We start from the raw sequence: 17,540 nt of genomic DNA, 5'->3' as shown, positions 1-17,540 counted from the left end.
CGGGAGAGAGGGGCAATGGGAGAGAGAGAGAGAGAGAGAATCTTAAGAGAGAAAGAGAGATCCTGGGATCATGACCTGAGCCAAACTCAAGAGTCAGACACTCAACTGACTGAGCCAACCAGGCACCCTTACATTTTTACTGTTTTTTTTTTTTTTTTTTTTAAATCAGTAGTTTCAACTGTTCATTTCAATCATTGTAACTCTCATTTCTAAAAAAAGAAAAAAAAAGATATCGATATATTTTAAAAATCTTTTGTTCTAAGATGCTCTGTTTTTTCACTATGCTTTCTATTTCTTTCATTACCCCCTTAATCATTGTAAACATACTCATTTTACAGTTTTATTGAGATTATTCTATCACCTACCTATTAGCATGATGTTTAAGATTATCTATTAGCCTGGTATAATCTAGTACCTTGTCTATATGCTAATTCCGTCCTTAGAAATTCATTTCCAAGTATTGATTATGATTTTTAGATCAACTTTTCTTTTCCCCCTCCCTCCTGCCAGAGCAGCTTTGTGTGTTTGTTGCTTTCTTGAGCCAATATTCAAAGAGATTTGGGTTGTTTTTATTGTTTCTCATTTTATGGCCAGTGCTGTCCTTTTGGGATTCCAGTTTTATGACTGAGTTAGTTCCAGCTAATAGCTAGAGGCTGTATCTGATGTACCCGATAATATATTAAGCTCCAGCCCCCACACACCTGGTGTGTATGCACAGTTAGTGGGGCAGGGTGTGCGTGTGGAGGAGACTGATGAGGGTGGGAGCTTCCATAGAACCAGTTGGTCATGTTCTTCGGGGAGAGAAGAGAATTCCAACTTTTTGAAGTGTGTTTGTTTGTTTGTTTCCAGATCTAAGGGATTTTTTTTTTCCAGCTTTTGAGTTCCTCTACTTTCCTGTGTGTGTGTGTGTGTGTGTGAGAGAGAGCGAGACAGAGACAGAGACAGAGACAGAGAGAGAGACAGAGATTTTGTCCAGCATTCCTGTGTAGTGGGAAGTTGGCCATTTGTCATCAATTCAGTTGGCCAAAGTACTAATTTCTTTTTTTCTTCTCCATCTCTTTGCTCTAGTATATGGTCTTTCTGCTAGAAAATTCTTTTTCCGTCATGTTTAGGTGAAGAACTCTGGTTTATTCTGTAAGTAGTAGCTTAACTGTGTCCGTATCTGTCAAGACATTCTAAGATCTCTAGGAGGGATTGATTTTTCCTCTCTTTGCGTCAGCCACATTCTTTGAGCACATCCTATGTCATACTATAGTATCATTCTCCTTTCCATTTATCATCACTCAGCATAAGTATAACATTGTAGGTGTTAAAAAAAAGTTGTGTGAGTTAAATAAATTAATGAATAAATTTATGGAAAGGTAAATAGTATTAGTAATCCTATGCTTTGTAACAACACTGGATTAGTATTTTATACTATGCTGTTGCTATTAGTGCTAGATATGGCAGATGCATTTCTCTATCCAGTGGAGCATTAAACAATAAAATGAGAACCTGTGTCAACTATTTACTTAACATTCTTTCATGTGCTTGCTTTGGCAGCACATATACTAACGTTCTTACATCAAAGGGTGAAAACAGTTGAACAGTTTCTATGGAAATAGGAACACAGTGAAGCACTCCATGCTTCATAAAATAAAAAAAAAATGGTAAAAACTAGGTGAGGCCAAAACATGGTCTAAATATTACATTAGCGGTCTTTATTACATTACATTGCTCTATGTCTGAATGGTTTCTGGGGAAAAGATGAGAGTCATTTAATTATGAACCAGAAAAGATTTCTTAACAGTAGTGAAAGGTGAAATTAATTTGTTAAATAAAAACTTATTCCATATTATATAAGAAATACTTTAGAGAGTCAGATGGGTAAATAGTTTTGCTCATGAAAAATACTCTTTCTACATATTGTCTTTGGTTTTAAGATTATTATGTTCAAATGTAATATGTGAGTCTTATATGAGAATATCTGTAAAATATATGCATCATATGGCATGATAATAAAATGAACACATCGGTAAAACTACCACATAACTTAAGAAATCAAAAAGAAACCATCACAGAAGAACAGAATTGGAAGACTGACACTATGTGACTTCAAGACTTACTACGAAACCACAGTATCAACAGTGTAGTATTGGTGAAAGAATGGGCAAATAGACCAGTGGAACAGAATAGAGAGCCCAGAAATAGATCTACATAAATATAGTCAACTGATTTTTGACAAAGAAGAAAAGGCAATGCAATGCAATAAAGACAGTCTTTTCAACAAATAGTGCTGGAACAGGTAGAGGTCCACATTAAAAAAAAAAAAAATGTAGACAACCCTTATGCCTTTCACAAATTAACCCAAATTGGATTATAGGCATAAATGTAAAATGAAAAGCTATAAAACTCCTAGAAGGTGTTTTCACCTAATTGCACCTAATAGGTGAAAATCTAGATGACCTCGTGTATGGCAATGACTTTTAGATACAACACTAAAGGCACAATCCACGTTAGAAATAATTGATATGCTGGACTTCATAAAATTAAAAGCTTCTGCTCTGGGAAAGAGAATATTAAGAGAATAAGAAGATGAGCCCCAGAGCAGGAGAAAATATTTACAAAAGGTACATCTGATAAAGAAATGTTATCCAAAATACACAAAGAACTCTTAAAACTTAACAATAAGAAACAAAAAACTTGATTAAAAAATGGGCCAAAGACCTTAACAGACACCTTAGCAAAGAAGATGTATGATTGGCAAATAATAATCTGAAAAGATGCTCCACAGCATATGTCATCACTGAGATGCAAATTAAAACAAAAAATCATACAAATACACATCTATTAGGATGGCCAAAATCCAGAACACTTACAACCTTAAATGCTGGTGAGGATGTGAAGAAGCAGGAATTCTTATTCATTGTTTGTGGGAATGCAAAATGGTACAGCTATTTTGGGAAACTTGTGGTTTCTTACAAAACTAAACATACTCTTATCATACTATCCAGCAATAGCACTGCTTGATATTTATTGAAAGGAGTTGAAAACACGTCCACACAAACACCTGCATATGGATGTTATATAAGATTTATTCTCAACTGTCAAAACTTGGAAGCAATCAAGATGTCAAGAATGGATAAATAACATCCGTACAATAGAAAATTACTCAGTGCCAAAAAGAAATGAGCTATCAAACCAGAAATACATGGAGGAATCTTAAATGCATATTGCTAAGTGAAAGAAAACAATCTGAAAAGGCTACCTACCTGTATGATATATACTATATAACATTCTGGAAAAGGCAAAACTATGAAGACAGTAAAAACATCAGTGGTTGCCAGACATTGGAGTGAAGGAGGGACAAATAGGCAGAATATAGAGGGTTTTTATAGTGGTGAAAATACTTTGTATGATACTATTATGATGGCTACATGTCATTCTACATTTGTTCAAACCTACATAATGTACAACACAGAGTTAACTCTAATATAAACTATGGTCTTTGGGTGATCATGATGTATCAATGTAGGTCCACCAGTTGTAACAAAGGTACCACTTTGATGGGGAATATTGATAATGGAGGAGGCTATGCATATGTGGAAACAGGAGGTAAATGGGAAACCTGTGCATCTTCCTCTCAATTTTGCTGTGAACCTAAAACTGCTGTAGAAAGAAAGAAAGAAAGAAAGAGAAAGAAAGAAAGAGAAAGAAAGAGAGAAAGAAAGAAAGAAAGAAAGAAAGAAAAAGAAAGAAAGAGAAAGAAAGAAAGAAACTATCCTTGAAAAGTTTCCAGTAATGCCTATTTCTACTTGTAGAACCTTGGGATATAACTTCTTTTCTTTAAAGTTTATTTATTTATTTTGAAAGAGAGAGAGAGCACAAGCAGGGGAGGGGCAGAGAGAGAGAAGAAAGAGAGAGAATCCTAAGCTGACAGTGCAGAGCCCCACACAGGGCTTAAACTCACGAACCTTGAGATCATGACCTGAGCCGAAATCAAGAGTCCAACGCTTAACTGACTGAGCCACCTGGGTGCCCCTAGACAGATAGATCTTTTTTATCTTGGAAAAAATCTTCTGAGTGTCTTTCAGTGGTGTGGCATTAAGGCATTTATCTCAGAACAACATACCAGGGCACTTTTAGACCTGAGAAAGGCAGCTTGGAGTGGACATCTGTTGCTTTGTCTACCCAGCCACTTTAATTTTTGGAAATTGTACCACAAATTCTGGAAAGTGTTCTTTCCATCCATGTGGATCTAATGGGAATTTCCATGTTTTTTAATGTCCTTGTTAAATATAACTGAGCACTTGACCCAAAATGGGCCAATTATAATTGCCCCAATGCCTGGAATTTTGGGTACGGAAAAAGTTTCACCTCAAGAAAAAAGCAAAATCAGTAATTCTTGAATAAACAAATTTATTTAATGAAGATTGTATTTTATGGAACTCTTAGTCCATCAGAATTTTCTGTGGACTGTGATCAAATGCTAGCCATTGCTAGACAATAGGAGATGTGAAAGTTTGCTAATAGCATATATAAAAGGAAGAGTTTATTTGCAGAGTTGTCAAGAACAGCTGGGTTAGATAAGGATGCTAGCAAATCATTTAATTTCAAGAGGAGGTATAATCTATTATCATATTAAAGTCTAAATGTGAGATTATGGATGTGTTAACTATACGGTAATAATCATTTTGTAACATATCCATGTATTAAACCATTACATTTTACACCTTAAACTTACACAATGTTATATGTCATGAAATCTAAATTTGATCTTTATATCATTGAGGACTCTTTTGATTTTGAGTGTCAGAAAAGCAAGCCCAAAGTTTTAAGGAAAAAGGAATTCTTTGGTTCATGTAAACAAAAAGTCTGGGGATATATTTATCTTTATATTCTTCTTCAACCAGAAAGAACCTAGTCTCTCTCTTCTCTTTCTGCCCTCCTCTGTGCCAATTCCATTCTTTGACATGCTTGTCCCTCATGCTGGCAAGACAGTTCCATCTTGCTATTCCAAGTTCAGTAGAAGGTGAAGCTCCCCATGGATATGCATAAAGGCCCTGAGAGTTATTCTCACCCTAAATCAGTTACAAACCCATCACTGAACAGATCACTAGGACTGGGAGGAAGATGCACTCTACAGGGTAGGCTAGGCTAACAAAAACTTGAATTCACCCAGGGCTGATGACAACAATCCATATCTCACACATGCTGTGTTGTCCTCAAAGGCAGGCTGTCTCTTGGTTATCCTCACTCCAGTACCCAGGCTGAAAGGCAACCACTTTCTGGCTGCTGTCATGGGTAGCAGAAGAAAAAGCTTTGAGTAGATGCACATGAGCAATTAAATGCTTGGTCTCCAAGTGACATTCACTGTTTATTAACTAGAACTAGTCATATGGCCCCCACTCAATCACTGGGGAAAGGAAGTGCAATCTTATCACATGCTCAGAAATCAGAAAAAATGAGATTTTTTTTTAAAGCAAACTTTGTTAATGAATGCCAAATGCACTATATGCCTCAGGTTTTAGACCTGCCTGGACCTGAGAGTAGGGTTCAATTCCGCTACTGCTGAGAACCTGTAGGTCCCCAGAAATGTTTAGACCATTGGGAGAAAAAAGTTAGGAGTTGTCATCAGAAAAAAAAAAATCAATCATGCATTTAATGAAGTAATTTTCTAGTAAATGACCAGAGTTTTGGATTCAGTTTCAGTGTATTTTCCTGTGTTACTAAATTATTAACTTCCGGCGTGCCTGGGTGGCTCAGTTGGTTGGTTAGGCTTCCTATTGCTGATTTCTCATGGTTCCTGAGATCAGCTCTCCCCTCCCCCCATCGGGCTCTGTGCTGATAGAGCAGAGCCTGCTTGGGATTCTGTCTCTCTCCTTCTCTCTGACCCTAACCCACTTGTGCTGTCTCTGTCTCTCTCAAAATAAAATAAATAAATTTTTAAAAACTCCATAAAAAATAATTAACTTCCAAGTGTTACAAAATTTACTCTATTTGTGGTTTTAAACCAAAAGCCAAAAACTAAATGTTATTTCTTCCCCTATTCTCCATATTTTAAACTGGCTGATTCCCTGAAGGAATCAATAGAATCTAAAAATTTCAGAGTAGACATTTTAAATCAAGTTTAGTTCCTAATTTATGGCTTATTGGACAGCTCAACCTGTAAAAACTAAGGTGGTTTTAGACCTTAGTCTAAAACCTTAATTAATCGTATTCACAAATAAGGATGTGGGATTCACACTTGGGTCTTCATTCTTAGTAACTAGCTAACATGGTTTTTACCCCTTGTGACTTGTACTATCATTAGACCTTTCCCACCCCCCACCCCCACTATGTTCAGTATCAAGGACTTTTCTTCCTTTCTGAGGAACAGGTATCCATTTAAATGAATTCAAGAAAAGAGTTTATTGTAAGGCTATTCCATCTCTAGGACTACATGGGTTCTTTCATTTTGATTTCTCTCCTTTTCTCTCTTAGCATCTCCTCTATTTTTTTCCTTTATTAATACTCTCTGTGCTAATTATTTTTATAGCCCAGGGTGCCGTAGCTAAATGACAGCAGTGACAAGTTATAATCTCTGGTCCTCTTAGTCAAGTTCCGAAGGAAAAAGATAAAATTTGCTGAGTGTTGAAACTTGGTCTACTGTGAGTAAATTCAGCTCTGGGTTGGTGGAAGGTATCACATGGTACATTCAAATGCAGGATGAAAAGGAAGGGGGACTGTGCAAGAAAGCTAATTGGCTATGTCTGCTGTAGGAATTAGGATAAAAATATTAATTCAATTGATGTAGATACTATTTAACTCTATGATGTAGATACTATTGTTACTCTCATACTATAAATAAGGAAACTGAAACAGAGAGATCAAATAACTTGCCCATTGGTCATATAGTTAATAAGATTCAGATCCACCCAGGATTTGAAAGTAGAAAGTCTTGCTCCAGAATCTGTGGTCTTACCTGTTAGGTGCCCCACTATTCTTGGCTCCCCTGAAGCATCTGGGTTTTCACCAGTGACTTTATTAATGTTTTTGGGGTGTTCCCTTAACTCTCTTGCCAGTAATAAAATGCTTCTCATTTTCCAAAGTTCACGTCAAATATTAACATTTTCACTTTGCAAGCTTCCCTGAGCAGCTTCCTTCTGTTTTCTAAACCACCTTGTGCATTCCCTTAATTATCACACCGATCACCTTGCCCCATATTTGGGTAATACTATAATACTGTACTCTTCAGTAGAGCAAGGGCTATATGTTTCTTATCTTTGTGTTCCCGGTGCATAGAGGAATTATTGGCACATAGAATACATTTAATGTACTGTTATTGGATTGTTTGCTTACTGAAAGAATTAATGCATTAAATAAGATTCATGCTACACAAATTTTACCAGTTTCTCCTCTCCTACCATTGTACAGGACAAAAAGCACTTCCATAAGGAAACCTGGGAACAATGCCTGTGAATCTTTGAGATTACTGGGATTCAGAAGTGGAGACAGTGGTTGGTTTGGGCTTGATAATGTTGTAGTGAGAACCATGCAGAGTGGCTTGATATCATTTGAATTGCGCGAACATTTAGAGAGGTAATACAATACCTGTAAACAATACAAGTTGACGGTATTATATCCTGATGAATTATAAGTGATGCTTACTGAAATGAAATTATAGGATTAGGTTTTTATGCCTCATATAGGAATATAAATAGTTCTTCAGGGTGTGCTGAAAACACAAACCAGAATTGATATGAATATGCTATCTATAATTTCATTCATGATAGTTTAATAAGTGCTTTTGGAAATCACTCATAACTTAGATTTATTTTTAGAGATTTCCTTTAACTCCAAAATAGTTTGAAAACAGCACATTTATGAAACTCCATGAAGACAGTAATTAACTGTTCATACTATGCTAATCTCATAAGCATGTATATGTAAACTGAATTTGTTATTTCCGTGCCCTTATTTTGCCTTCCTCATTTCCATGTTTTCTAGACAGCTAATTATGAGAAGAGTTTTAGACAGTTTTAAGGCTCATGAGGAGCAGACACTCATAAAGGGAAGGCAATCATATGTCTAAAGATAGCTTTTATTTCAAAATGGAAGATCTTACATCTACAGTTGTCTCGGGTCAGAAGCAGAGTTTAATATGAGAATTTATTGATTTATTGAGGGAGAACTCTTAGGTGAATCCTGTAAGGGAATGAAAGAAATGAGTAAGGCAAGGGAATAAGCTGAGAAAACCTATGGTTTCAGCAGAAGTTTTACCTCAGCCTGGTACCTCCGGGAAGCTCAGGAGTCTGAGTACCAAGGAGGCTGGTATACACCCCTGCATCAGCCAATCCTTGTCTGTGGGTGCAGGGATTCTCTGGCTGAGGGCGATCATGTAAGGCAATTTTGTGGAGAAGAGTTGGGGGATGTGTGTGAGGGGGTAAGGATCCAGCCCAGAGAGGGATGTCTATATTAGTCTGCCAGGCTGCCATAATAAAGTCCCACAAACTAGGTGGCTTCAACAACAGAAATGTATGGTCTCATAGCTCTGGAGGCTAAAAGTCCAAGATCAAGATGTTAGCAAGATTCATTCCTTCTGAGGACTGTGAGGGAAGGATCTGTTCCAGGCTTCTCTTCTTGGCTTGAAAGTGTCCATTTCTATGTTCACGTGACATTCTCCATGTATGCACATTTCTGTATCCAAAGTTCCCCTTTTTATGACACCAGTCATGTTGGATTAGTGTACATCTAATGCCCTCACATTAACTGGATTACACCTGTCAAGACCCCATGTTGAAATAAGGTCACATTCTGAGGTACTGGGGATTAGGCCTCCAACATTTAAATTTGGGTAGAGTGGACAAGACTCATCTCACAACAGGTCTATTCATAACGATTCTGACACCACAGTGACAGAGAAAATATTTTAATCTCTACTTAATTATGATATCTATTCTTTATCCTGTTGGTAGTAAATGAATTATCTTGATTATCTTTCTCTTCTATAGTTGGAAATTATAACCCTTGGTGATGCTAGTTAAAATACAATTTAAAATATGCTGCCATATTTAGAGCTGATCTGACCCTGGGGGATTTCTTTGTGAACATCTGTTTAGAACTTGGTTTGGTTTGAATCGTTTCCTGACTGCCAGGAGGTTCATTAAAGTCATTCAGGAATCTAACTAGTTGGTTATTAGAACGCTTGATTTTATTTTTTTTTAATTTTTAATTCTTCTAATGTTTACTTATTTTTGAGAGAGAGAGAGAGTGAGACAGAGCGCAAGCAGGGGAGGGGCAGAGAGAGATAGAGACAGATTCTGAAGTGGGCTCCAGGCTCTGAGCTGTCAGCACAGAGCCTGATGCAGGACTCGAACCCACAAACTGCGAGATCATGACCTGAGCCGAAGTCAGACACTTAACCGACTGAGTTACCCAGGGGCCCCATGATGTTTTTTGTTTTTTAACGAAAGCTTGGATGATAATGGGTGTTATTTGTTATCAGTGATATTTTTGAGACTGTATGTTTCCCTCACGTCATGCCTCTTTGCTCCCGTGCAGGTTTATTGTGCTACACCTTTCTTCCATTGTGGAAAATAGCCTTTTGGTTTCTTTTGTGAAAGCTCTGGAAGAAGCTATGCTCAGCACCACTGCCTGTGTTGTGCTCTGTCACCAGAAAGACAATCCACATAAAGTAGTCATTCTAGTGGTTCCTTCTAAAGATTTAAACCAGGTGCTTCGGAACTTGCGCTTGGAATCGTTCAGTGGCCCTCCAGAGTCTTCACGCTGCTTCCAAGTCAAAGAAGGAGAACAAATTCTTTTAAGATTTACTGGAAATATATTTGCTTCAAGTAAGTACAAAGACACCTTTTTGTATGCTCTATGGGCTAGCAGCCTCAAGCTTCTGAAGGCCTTCGTTAAACCTGTATCACCAAGGAAAACTTCAGAGAACTGAGGGGAGGCTTATGAAAAGTAGGGAAAGAAAAAGACTTATTTGCTTTTTCTTCAATCTCTTTCTTCCCTTATCAGGGATGCATCTTCCCTTACAGGCTGACTCTAGAAGGTGACACTCTTCTAGAAACAGTCTTCTCCGTGAATACTCTTGAATCCGAGCGAGGATCATCTCTTTCATACACCCTTGCAATTGCCTCCTAAATGCTCCTCTGTCTCCACTAAGAGCCATGTGAAGTCTATTTCTACACAGGAACAATAGTGATCCTTTAAAAATATAAATCATGCCTTATTGCCCTCCCCCCACATTAAGCACTTGACAATTATCTCTTATTCTACTTAACATAATATCCAAACTCTTTCTTATGTCCTACAAAGAATCTAATCTGGGATCAGCGGACTGATCACGACTCCCAAGAGATGTGTATCTAGAACTATATTCCAGTATGATTGTCTTATTTATACTTCCACACATTTTATTTTATGTATTTAAAAGTCCACTCTGAGAAACAATTAATAGATTTCACCACCAAACTCCAAAAGGGTTCATGGCACAACAGTGGCTAAGAACCTCTGAGGTAGATGACGTACCTTGCTTACCTCCCATCCTCATATTTTTCTAGGGCTTTTTTTTTTTTTTTTTTGCTTCCATCATAAATCATACCACAATGTGAAATTATTTTTATTTGTTTACTTACTCTTTGCTCATACACTTATGTTCTTCCTCGGAATGTAAATTCAGGAAGGTACTGGCTATGTCTTTCCTGCTGTGGATCCCTGAGCTTAGAAGAATGCCTGGCCCAGGAAAAGCTTTCAATAGGAATGTAGTGAATGAGTGAACCTATGGAAATACTAAGACCAACAAACAGGGTGAATGAATACGGGAGGTTGCAGGATAAGGTAGGAGAAATGAGGGAAGAGATCAGAAAAGGAGATAAAAGAAAGAGAAGAGGAAGAAAAAAGGAGAACACAGAGAGAAAACAGCTGTGTGAGAGAAGAAAGAAAAAGATTTTTGGAGAAGTTGCCATCCCCCCCCCCCCCCACCGCCATTTTTTTTTTTTTTTTTTTTTTTTTAATTCAACTGCTTCTCTGTAACTTATTTCCTTGGGATGGAATAGAATCTAACAGGTATGTAGGTAAAGGTGAAGTGTAGGGGAGAATTCAGGCTTGGGGTTTATGGGGATTTCTGGCCCAGGAATCTTGCAGTAGAGTTGACTTGAAGTAATATTCTCTGTTCACTTATAAATCGACACAGATCTCATTGATTTTTAATGGTGCCTATTTTCTCTCTGATTCTGGAAATTAATCCAAGCTCTGTTGGCTCTTTGTTGTCACAAAAATGATGCAGCTTGAAGCTGAGGCTGCCCTTTTTCTGTATCTCAGAAACAAGACGCAAAGTGTCCCAACGTGAACTGTCTCTTCCACTTGCGCATGCGGAGTCCCAGCCGTCTGAGTCAGCTGGCAGGACTTAGTGAGTGAGTAACGAGGGTATCAGAAAAAGGGAAAGAGAAGGATGAAGAGATGAAGGAAGGAAAGTACTGGGCTTCTGAAACAGAAACCACAGTGTCCACCCTGGAACAATCTCTCTAGGAGACAGTAAAAAACTGGAAGTGTCCCACCCAAACTAAAGATGCCAATGATTTTCCTGTAATATTTAGGACAGCAGCTGTGTTTACCTAGTGCCATAAACAGGAGTGAGTTGCTATGCATCTCACAGGCAGTGGTACCGAGGGTAAGAGTTCTTGAGGTTAGCCAGCCTGTGTGCAAATTCCTCCATGTAAGGAATGGGGAAGAACTCATCTTCACTCAAGGGAAATGAATCAGGCACGATGCCAGGTTTGTTTCTGCTTTGCCTTTCTTAGAGACCTATGCTCGGATCTGTGGCCTCACTGGATTTTTCTCCATCTAAGGGGAGCAAGATTCTCAGGAAAAAATTGACACCTCATCCTTTCATTAGAGCCTGGTGTGAATCTCAAAAAGGCATACAATCAGATAATGCCTGCCTGGAGGGTTCTCCACCCCACCCATCTACCCCGCCCACCTCCAGTTACCTCCTACTGTAGTTTCATATCTCACCTTGATGATCATGTTTAGAAAAGTGTTCCCCATCTTTTCTGATTATGTCAGTTCTTATCTTACTCTTTTGTGGACATGGCCATAGATACAGTCTTTATTCATTTAATTGTTTGATGGATGTCAGTTTCTCTGAGTACTGTCCCATGAGAATAGGTCTTGTCCTGTTAGTGGGCACCATTCAATTCCCAGCACCTAGTGTGGTACCTGACAGCTGGAAGTATTTGTTGGAAGAATGAAGACAAAACATTGGGAAAGATTAAAATTATTTAAAATTTTAAAAGTATTAAAAATATTTAAAATTTTAATTAATGGATCCAGACATCTGCCCTTTGAGAAATGTTAAAAATTTTATATTTATTTATATAGAATACATATAATTCTTTTGAGTGAGGTCATGCACCATTTACTTTAATTCTACGAAAAACTAAGATAGGTAATCCCCTTGCTTTTTACATCAGCCTTTGGCATTCTTCTGAACATAAGCTAGAGTATGCCTTCATTCTCCAGGTTAGAGCTGTTGATTCAGAATTAAACTTTCCACTACATGTCACCTAAACCCAGAATCCAGAGAATGCTGGGAAATAAACAGAAAATTTTATATAATGACACTCTAGCATGACCTGTAACATCTACTAATGCCTTAAAGAGGTTTGTGTGTGTCAAAGTGGCCCTGAATGCCCTTTAGCCCAGAGAAGTGACTTTCCCAGAAATGTGTAGGATGTTGGGATAACCACCCTTTTATTCATTCAATGAAAATTCCTTACCTTTGTGTGCATTATATTCTACTAGGGAGAGACAGAGAAGCAAATAAGTAAATAAAATGTGCAGTGTGGTGGGAGGAAAAGTGCCTTATAGAAGAATAAGGGAAGGAAAGGATATCAAGAGTCTCACAGAGAGTGGCAGAATTGCAATTTTCAATAGACTCATGAAGGAAGCCATCTTTGAGAAAGTGACATTTGGACAGAGACTTGAAGAAGGTGAGAAAGGAAGCCATAATCCTATAGCAGGGGAGTCTGTCCCAGGCAGAGGGCGTCCAAGTGCTACTTAGCAGCGGCAGACATGTACCTGACATATGTAAGGAACAGCAAGAAGGCTGAAATGGGTGATAGACAGGGTGTAAGAGCACAGTTGTAGGAGAGGAGATGAGTACTGATCGTTCCTTGAAGGCAACGAGTTTGCCTTTCATTCTAAGTGAAATGGGCAGCCATCTTGTTAACAGAAGAGTCACATGATCTGAGTTAGATCATAGAATAGATTTTCAAACAGTTATAATCTCAGAGGCAAAGGAAGGATTGGGGAGACGAGTTAATGAGCCATTAAGCAAGGAATGATGGTGGCTTAGGGGTAGAGGTGGTAGAGAGGTGTTGGAATACAGAAATGCCCTGAACCAATGGTTCTTTTAGATTCATTTGGTTCCCCATTTTGCTACCTTTCACTTATCACTTACTCATCTGATGTTTCTAAGCAAAAGCATATATCTCTACATTTTTACTTTCTATGTCATCTTTGAAAAATATTCCAATTCCCCTCATTGAGAAGAAAAGATATCTCTATGAGGTATGCCTAGTAGCTCATAAAATATAAATAAGTTTTGTATTTCTTCATATGATGAATATTTATTGAACAGCTACTGTTCCAAGTTCTTCTAGGAACTGTATACATAATATGCTGAGGAGAAAGAGGTTCTCAAAAGGTCAGCTAATGGTTGATTTCATAATTTTGGAATGCAGTAAATGGATTTTGTTTTTACTTCTCCTCTAAATATGCCAATGTGGGAGGGAAAAAAAAGTAGAATAGTGCAATTTCGGGGTGCCTGGGTGGCTTAGTTAAGTGTCCAACCCTTGATCTCTGCTCACATCATGATCTCATGTTTTGTGAATTTGAGCCCTGTGTTGGGCTTCTCCACTGACAGCATGGATCCTGCTTGGGTTTCTGTCTATTTCTCTCTGCCCCTCACCTGCTATGCGCTCTCTGTCTCTGTCTCTCTCTCTCTCAAAATAAATAGTTAAAAAAAAAAAGAATAGTGCAATTTCTTTGTGCTGCTTGTCCCCCCCCTGCCCCCCGCCCGCTGTGACAGGGGTATTCAAAATATAGTGCTATTTCTTGGCAACAATGAAATTCCAACTTAAAAAAATGTAAGGTTTCTATTTATAACACTAAAATCATGCTATTTATTACTGTAAATCCTCAACACTTTCATCTTCATTTCATATTATATTACAGATCTTTAGTTTAAAAAATTAACTGGCAGTGAGAGGCAGATAAATTTAAGATCTAAATTGAATCAATGTAGCTCTGCTTCACCTTCAGTCTTTATATCCTGCATATAAATATTCTTCATGAATAATTGTGTACACGGCAGGGAATATCTTTCAAAGGACAGAAGGAGAGATTTATTAAGTTGTATTCTATTGGGACCAAAGTAGCAACTCCAGTAGCACGGAGAAGTTTGCCAGGTGTTACTCTAGTGATCTAAAAATTCTAATTTATCTAATTTACTAGATGACATTTTGGTGACTTCAAAAATTTATCTTTTTTTTTTTTTTTTTTTTTTTTTTTTTACCAGCAGGAAACATTCAAGAAGCCATGGCTTGTCATTCCTTTCCTAGGACGTCCTAGGGATCATTCTGTTCAAGTAGCCACGTTGTCTCTTAAATACAAACTTTTGTAGAGACATACTCTAGCACCTTTCCTAACCTGGAGTTATTCAAATTCTAGATTTAACTGTGTGCTTTAGAGATTCACCAAAATGACCTCTAGCAGTCCGACATGGAAAAAAATATTGGTGTCATGTACATCCCTTATTGAACTCTGATTTCATTGGGAAGGTTTTCTCAAAGTGGGAAGGCTTTCCGCGAGAAAGAGCTCTGAGTCGTCAATGTTCAGGCTTCTAGGTGTAGGAGGAAGCTGCAACTTAGATATAAAAGCTTCACATTGATATATTTGAAAAAAATGTTTTTTGTTTTTTTGTTTTTACCATACAAATTCAAAAACAGTTGAAGGGTCCTGCTTCTTTCTTATCATTTGCTATTATTACTATCATTTGCTGAGCACTTAGTATGTGCTACGTCTTGTGCCAGTCATTTTATCCATGTTATTTCTTTTCGTTCTCAGAACAATCCCAGAAGGTAAGTTTTATTTCTCTTGGTTTAAAGATAAGAAAGTTAAGCCTCCAATAAGTTCAGAGATGGGAAAGAACCAGATAAATATTACAATGTAGATAAGTAGCTGGGGCTGGCCCCAGCTGGATCTGGATCTCAACATTTGAAACACTCTTATCTTGACTGCTACAATGTAGCTTACATTTAAATTTTGCTAAGGGTAATGCTACATGTCTTAGGGAAAATGGCATCGCTATTGGAATGGCAAGGTAAAACTGTCATGGTAAAACCCCATGAGTGAAAGGTTACCTTCACTAGAGTTCTTGTATTTTCAGTGAGCAGTTGAAAAGATATACCCTTATTTTGGGGAATTAATCAGGTTTCAATAAAAATTTCAGTAACATGAATCTAGTAGCTATTTCATTTTGAAGTTTAGCTAGAACACCTCTATTTTTCTTTCCATTTATTTATTTTTAGAGAGAGGGAGTGAGCGCAAGTGGTGGAGGGGCAGAGAGAGAGAGAGAGAGGAAGAGAGAGAACCCCAAGCGGGATCCTCACTGTCAGTGTGGACCCAACGCAGGGCTCGATCTCAGGAACTTAAACCATGAAATCATGACCTGAGCTGAAATCAAGACTTGGACTCTTAAGCCACTGAACCACTCAGGTGCCCCTAGAACATCTCTATTTCTGTGATTCTGGACATGTTTTGTATCTGCACTGTCCATAAGGTGCATATGTTGCTATGAAATAGACATCTGTTGCTATGAAATATTTGAAATGTGGCTAGAGTGACAGAGGAGTAAATTTCCAATTTATTTAATTTTAATTAATTTCACCATTAATTTTAAAAGCCACGTGCTGCTAGTGGCTACTACATATCTAGAATGCCTATTGTGAGGTCATGATAGGGTACAATATGCTATGAATACTTAGAGGAGAGACAAAAGACAATTATTGAAAGATAAATGTAATTTTCTAACCATAGAAAGAATGGAATATTTTCAATACTTTTTTGTTAGAGTAAAATGGAATGGAAAGAGAAAATTAAAGATTATTAGGTCTAGAAGCAGCCAGACAACACCTGGTCCAATTACAGATAAGAAATCTTTGGGGTACCTGGGTGGCTCAGTCAGTTAAACATCCGAATCTTGATTTTGGCTCAGGTCATATCTCATAGGTTCTTGAGTTTCAGCCCTGTGTCGAGCTCTGCTGACAGCACAGAGCCTGCTTGGGATTCTCTGTCTCCCTTTCTCTCTCTGCCCCTTCCGCACTCAGGCTCTCTCTCAAAAATAAATAAACACATAAAAAAAAAAAAAAAGAAGTCTTTTTAGCAATCTACAGTTTCAGTCTGTCGCTGCTAATATTTTGGCAAGAGTCAGTGATACCAAAAAAAGCTTAAATTGTATTAAAAATGGAATAATAGTTAGGATTTTAAAAATTTAAATAAGGCAAAGTGGTATATCTTAGTAGTAACAAATGCATTTCACTCCTTTTTAGGCAATGGAAAGGATTATGGAAAAGATTACAAGCTTATTTTTCATTTACAAAGAAAACCCAGGCTGGAACTCCAAATCAAAGAGGTGGATGAATTTGGAAACTATAGCTGCCCTCATTATAAGGGCACCATTGTAGTTTATAAAGTACCTAAAGAAAAGATAGTCCACAACTTGGATCAATCTCCTATACTGGATGAAAACCTTTGTCAGTTGCCAATTTGCAAATTGCCATTGAAGTTGCCAAAGGTAAGTTATTTTACTTCTCCAATTACCATATTTTGTTAACTCTTCGTGATTCTCCACCACAATCTATACTTCAGGCACATAGATACGCAAGGTGAAAAGGAAAGGCAGGAATAAAGTTGATAAGGAAGGAGTGGGCATATAATTTTAGAGTGGTGGAATACAGATCAGGATTTTCACTTCCTTTCATATCAACTTTCTTTAAAAAAATTTTTTTTAACGTTTATTTATTTTTTGAGAGACAGAGAGAGACAGAGTACCAGCAGGGGAGGGGCAGAGAGAGAGGGAGACCCAGAATTCGAAGCAGGCTCCAGGCTCTGAGCTGTCAGTACAGAGCCTGATGTGGGACTGGACCCATGAACTGTGAGATCATGACCTGAGCCAAAGTCAGATGCTTAACTGACTGAGACACCCAGGCGCTCCAGGATCTATCCGGGTGCACCTCAACTTTCTAATAGCAACAATTCAGGTTGATCCGGTCTTGACAACATGTTCTTAATGATTATAGAAATAATGTCATTCATTTTCTGTAACTGCATAAGAATAACTGGGAAAGAACTTATGAAAACACAGACTACATTGAACAACACAACACTTTTAGGAAATGTCATGTGGGGAATGGGAAAACAACATCAAAATATTTTCATTCAGGCTTATAAAATCCTGTACACTTGTTTTAAGAGTGAATTACTCTTACCTAAAATTCTTATTC

The 17,540-nt window shown here is 37.7% G+C and overlaps 1 protein-coding gene across 1 annotated transcript in view; it reads left to right on the top strand.

Annotated features, from left to right (window-relative positions):
* DTHD1 (death domain containing 1) overlaps positions 1-17,540 on the top strand; it is a 63,853-nt gene that overhangs the window by 15,763 nt on the left and 30,550 nt on the right. The window contains 3 exon segments of the mRNA XM_045474295.1: positions 7,396-7,560; positions 9,523-9,812; positions 16,587-16,831. Of these exon segments, the coding sequence (XP_045330251.1) occupies positions 7,396-7,560; positions 9,523-9,812; positions 16,587-16,831 (700 nt within the window).

Source organism: Leopardus geoffroyi, chromosome B1, assembly GCF_018350155.1.
Source record: "Leopardus geoffroyi isolate Oge1 chromosome B1, O.geoffroyi_Oge1_pat1.0, whole genome shotgun sequence".
In the NCBI taxonomy this organism is placed as follows: Eukaryota; Metazoa; Chordata; class Mammalia; order Carnivora; family Felidae; genus Leopardus; species Leopardus geoffroyi.
This window is presented reverse-complemented; position numbering and strand designations above follow the sequence as displayed.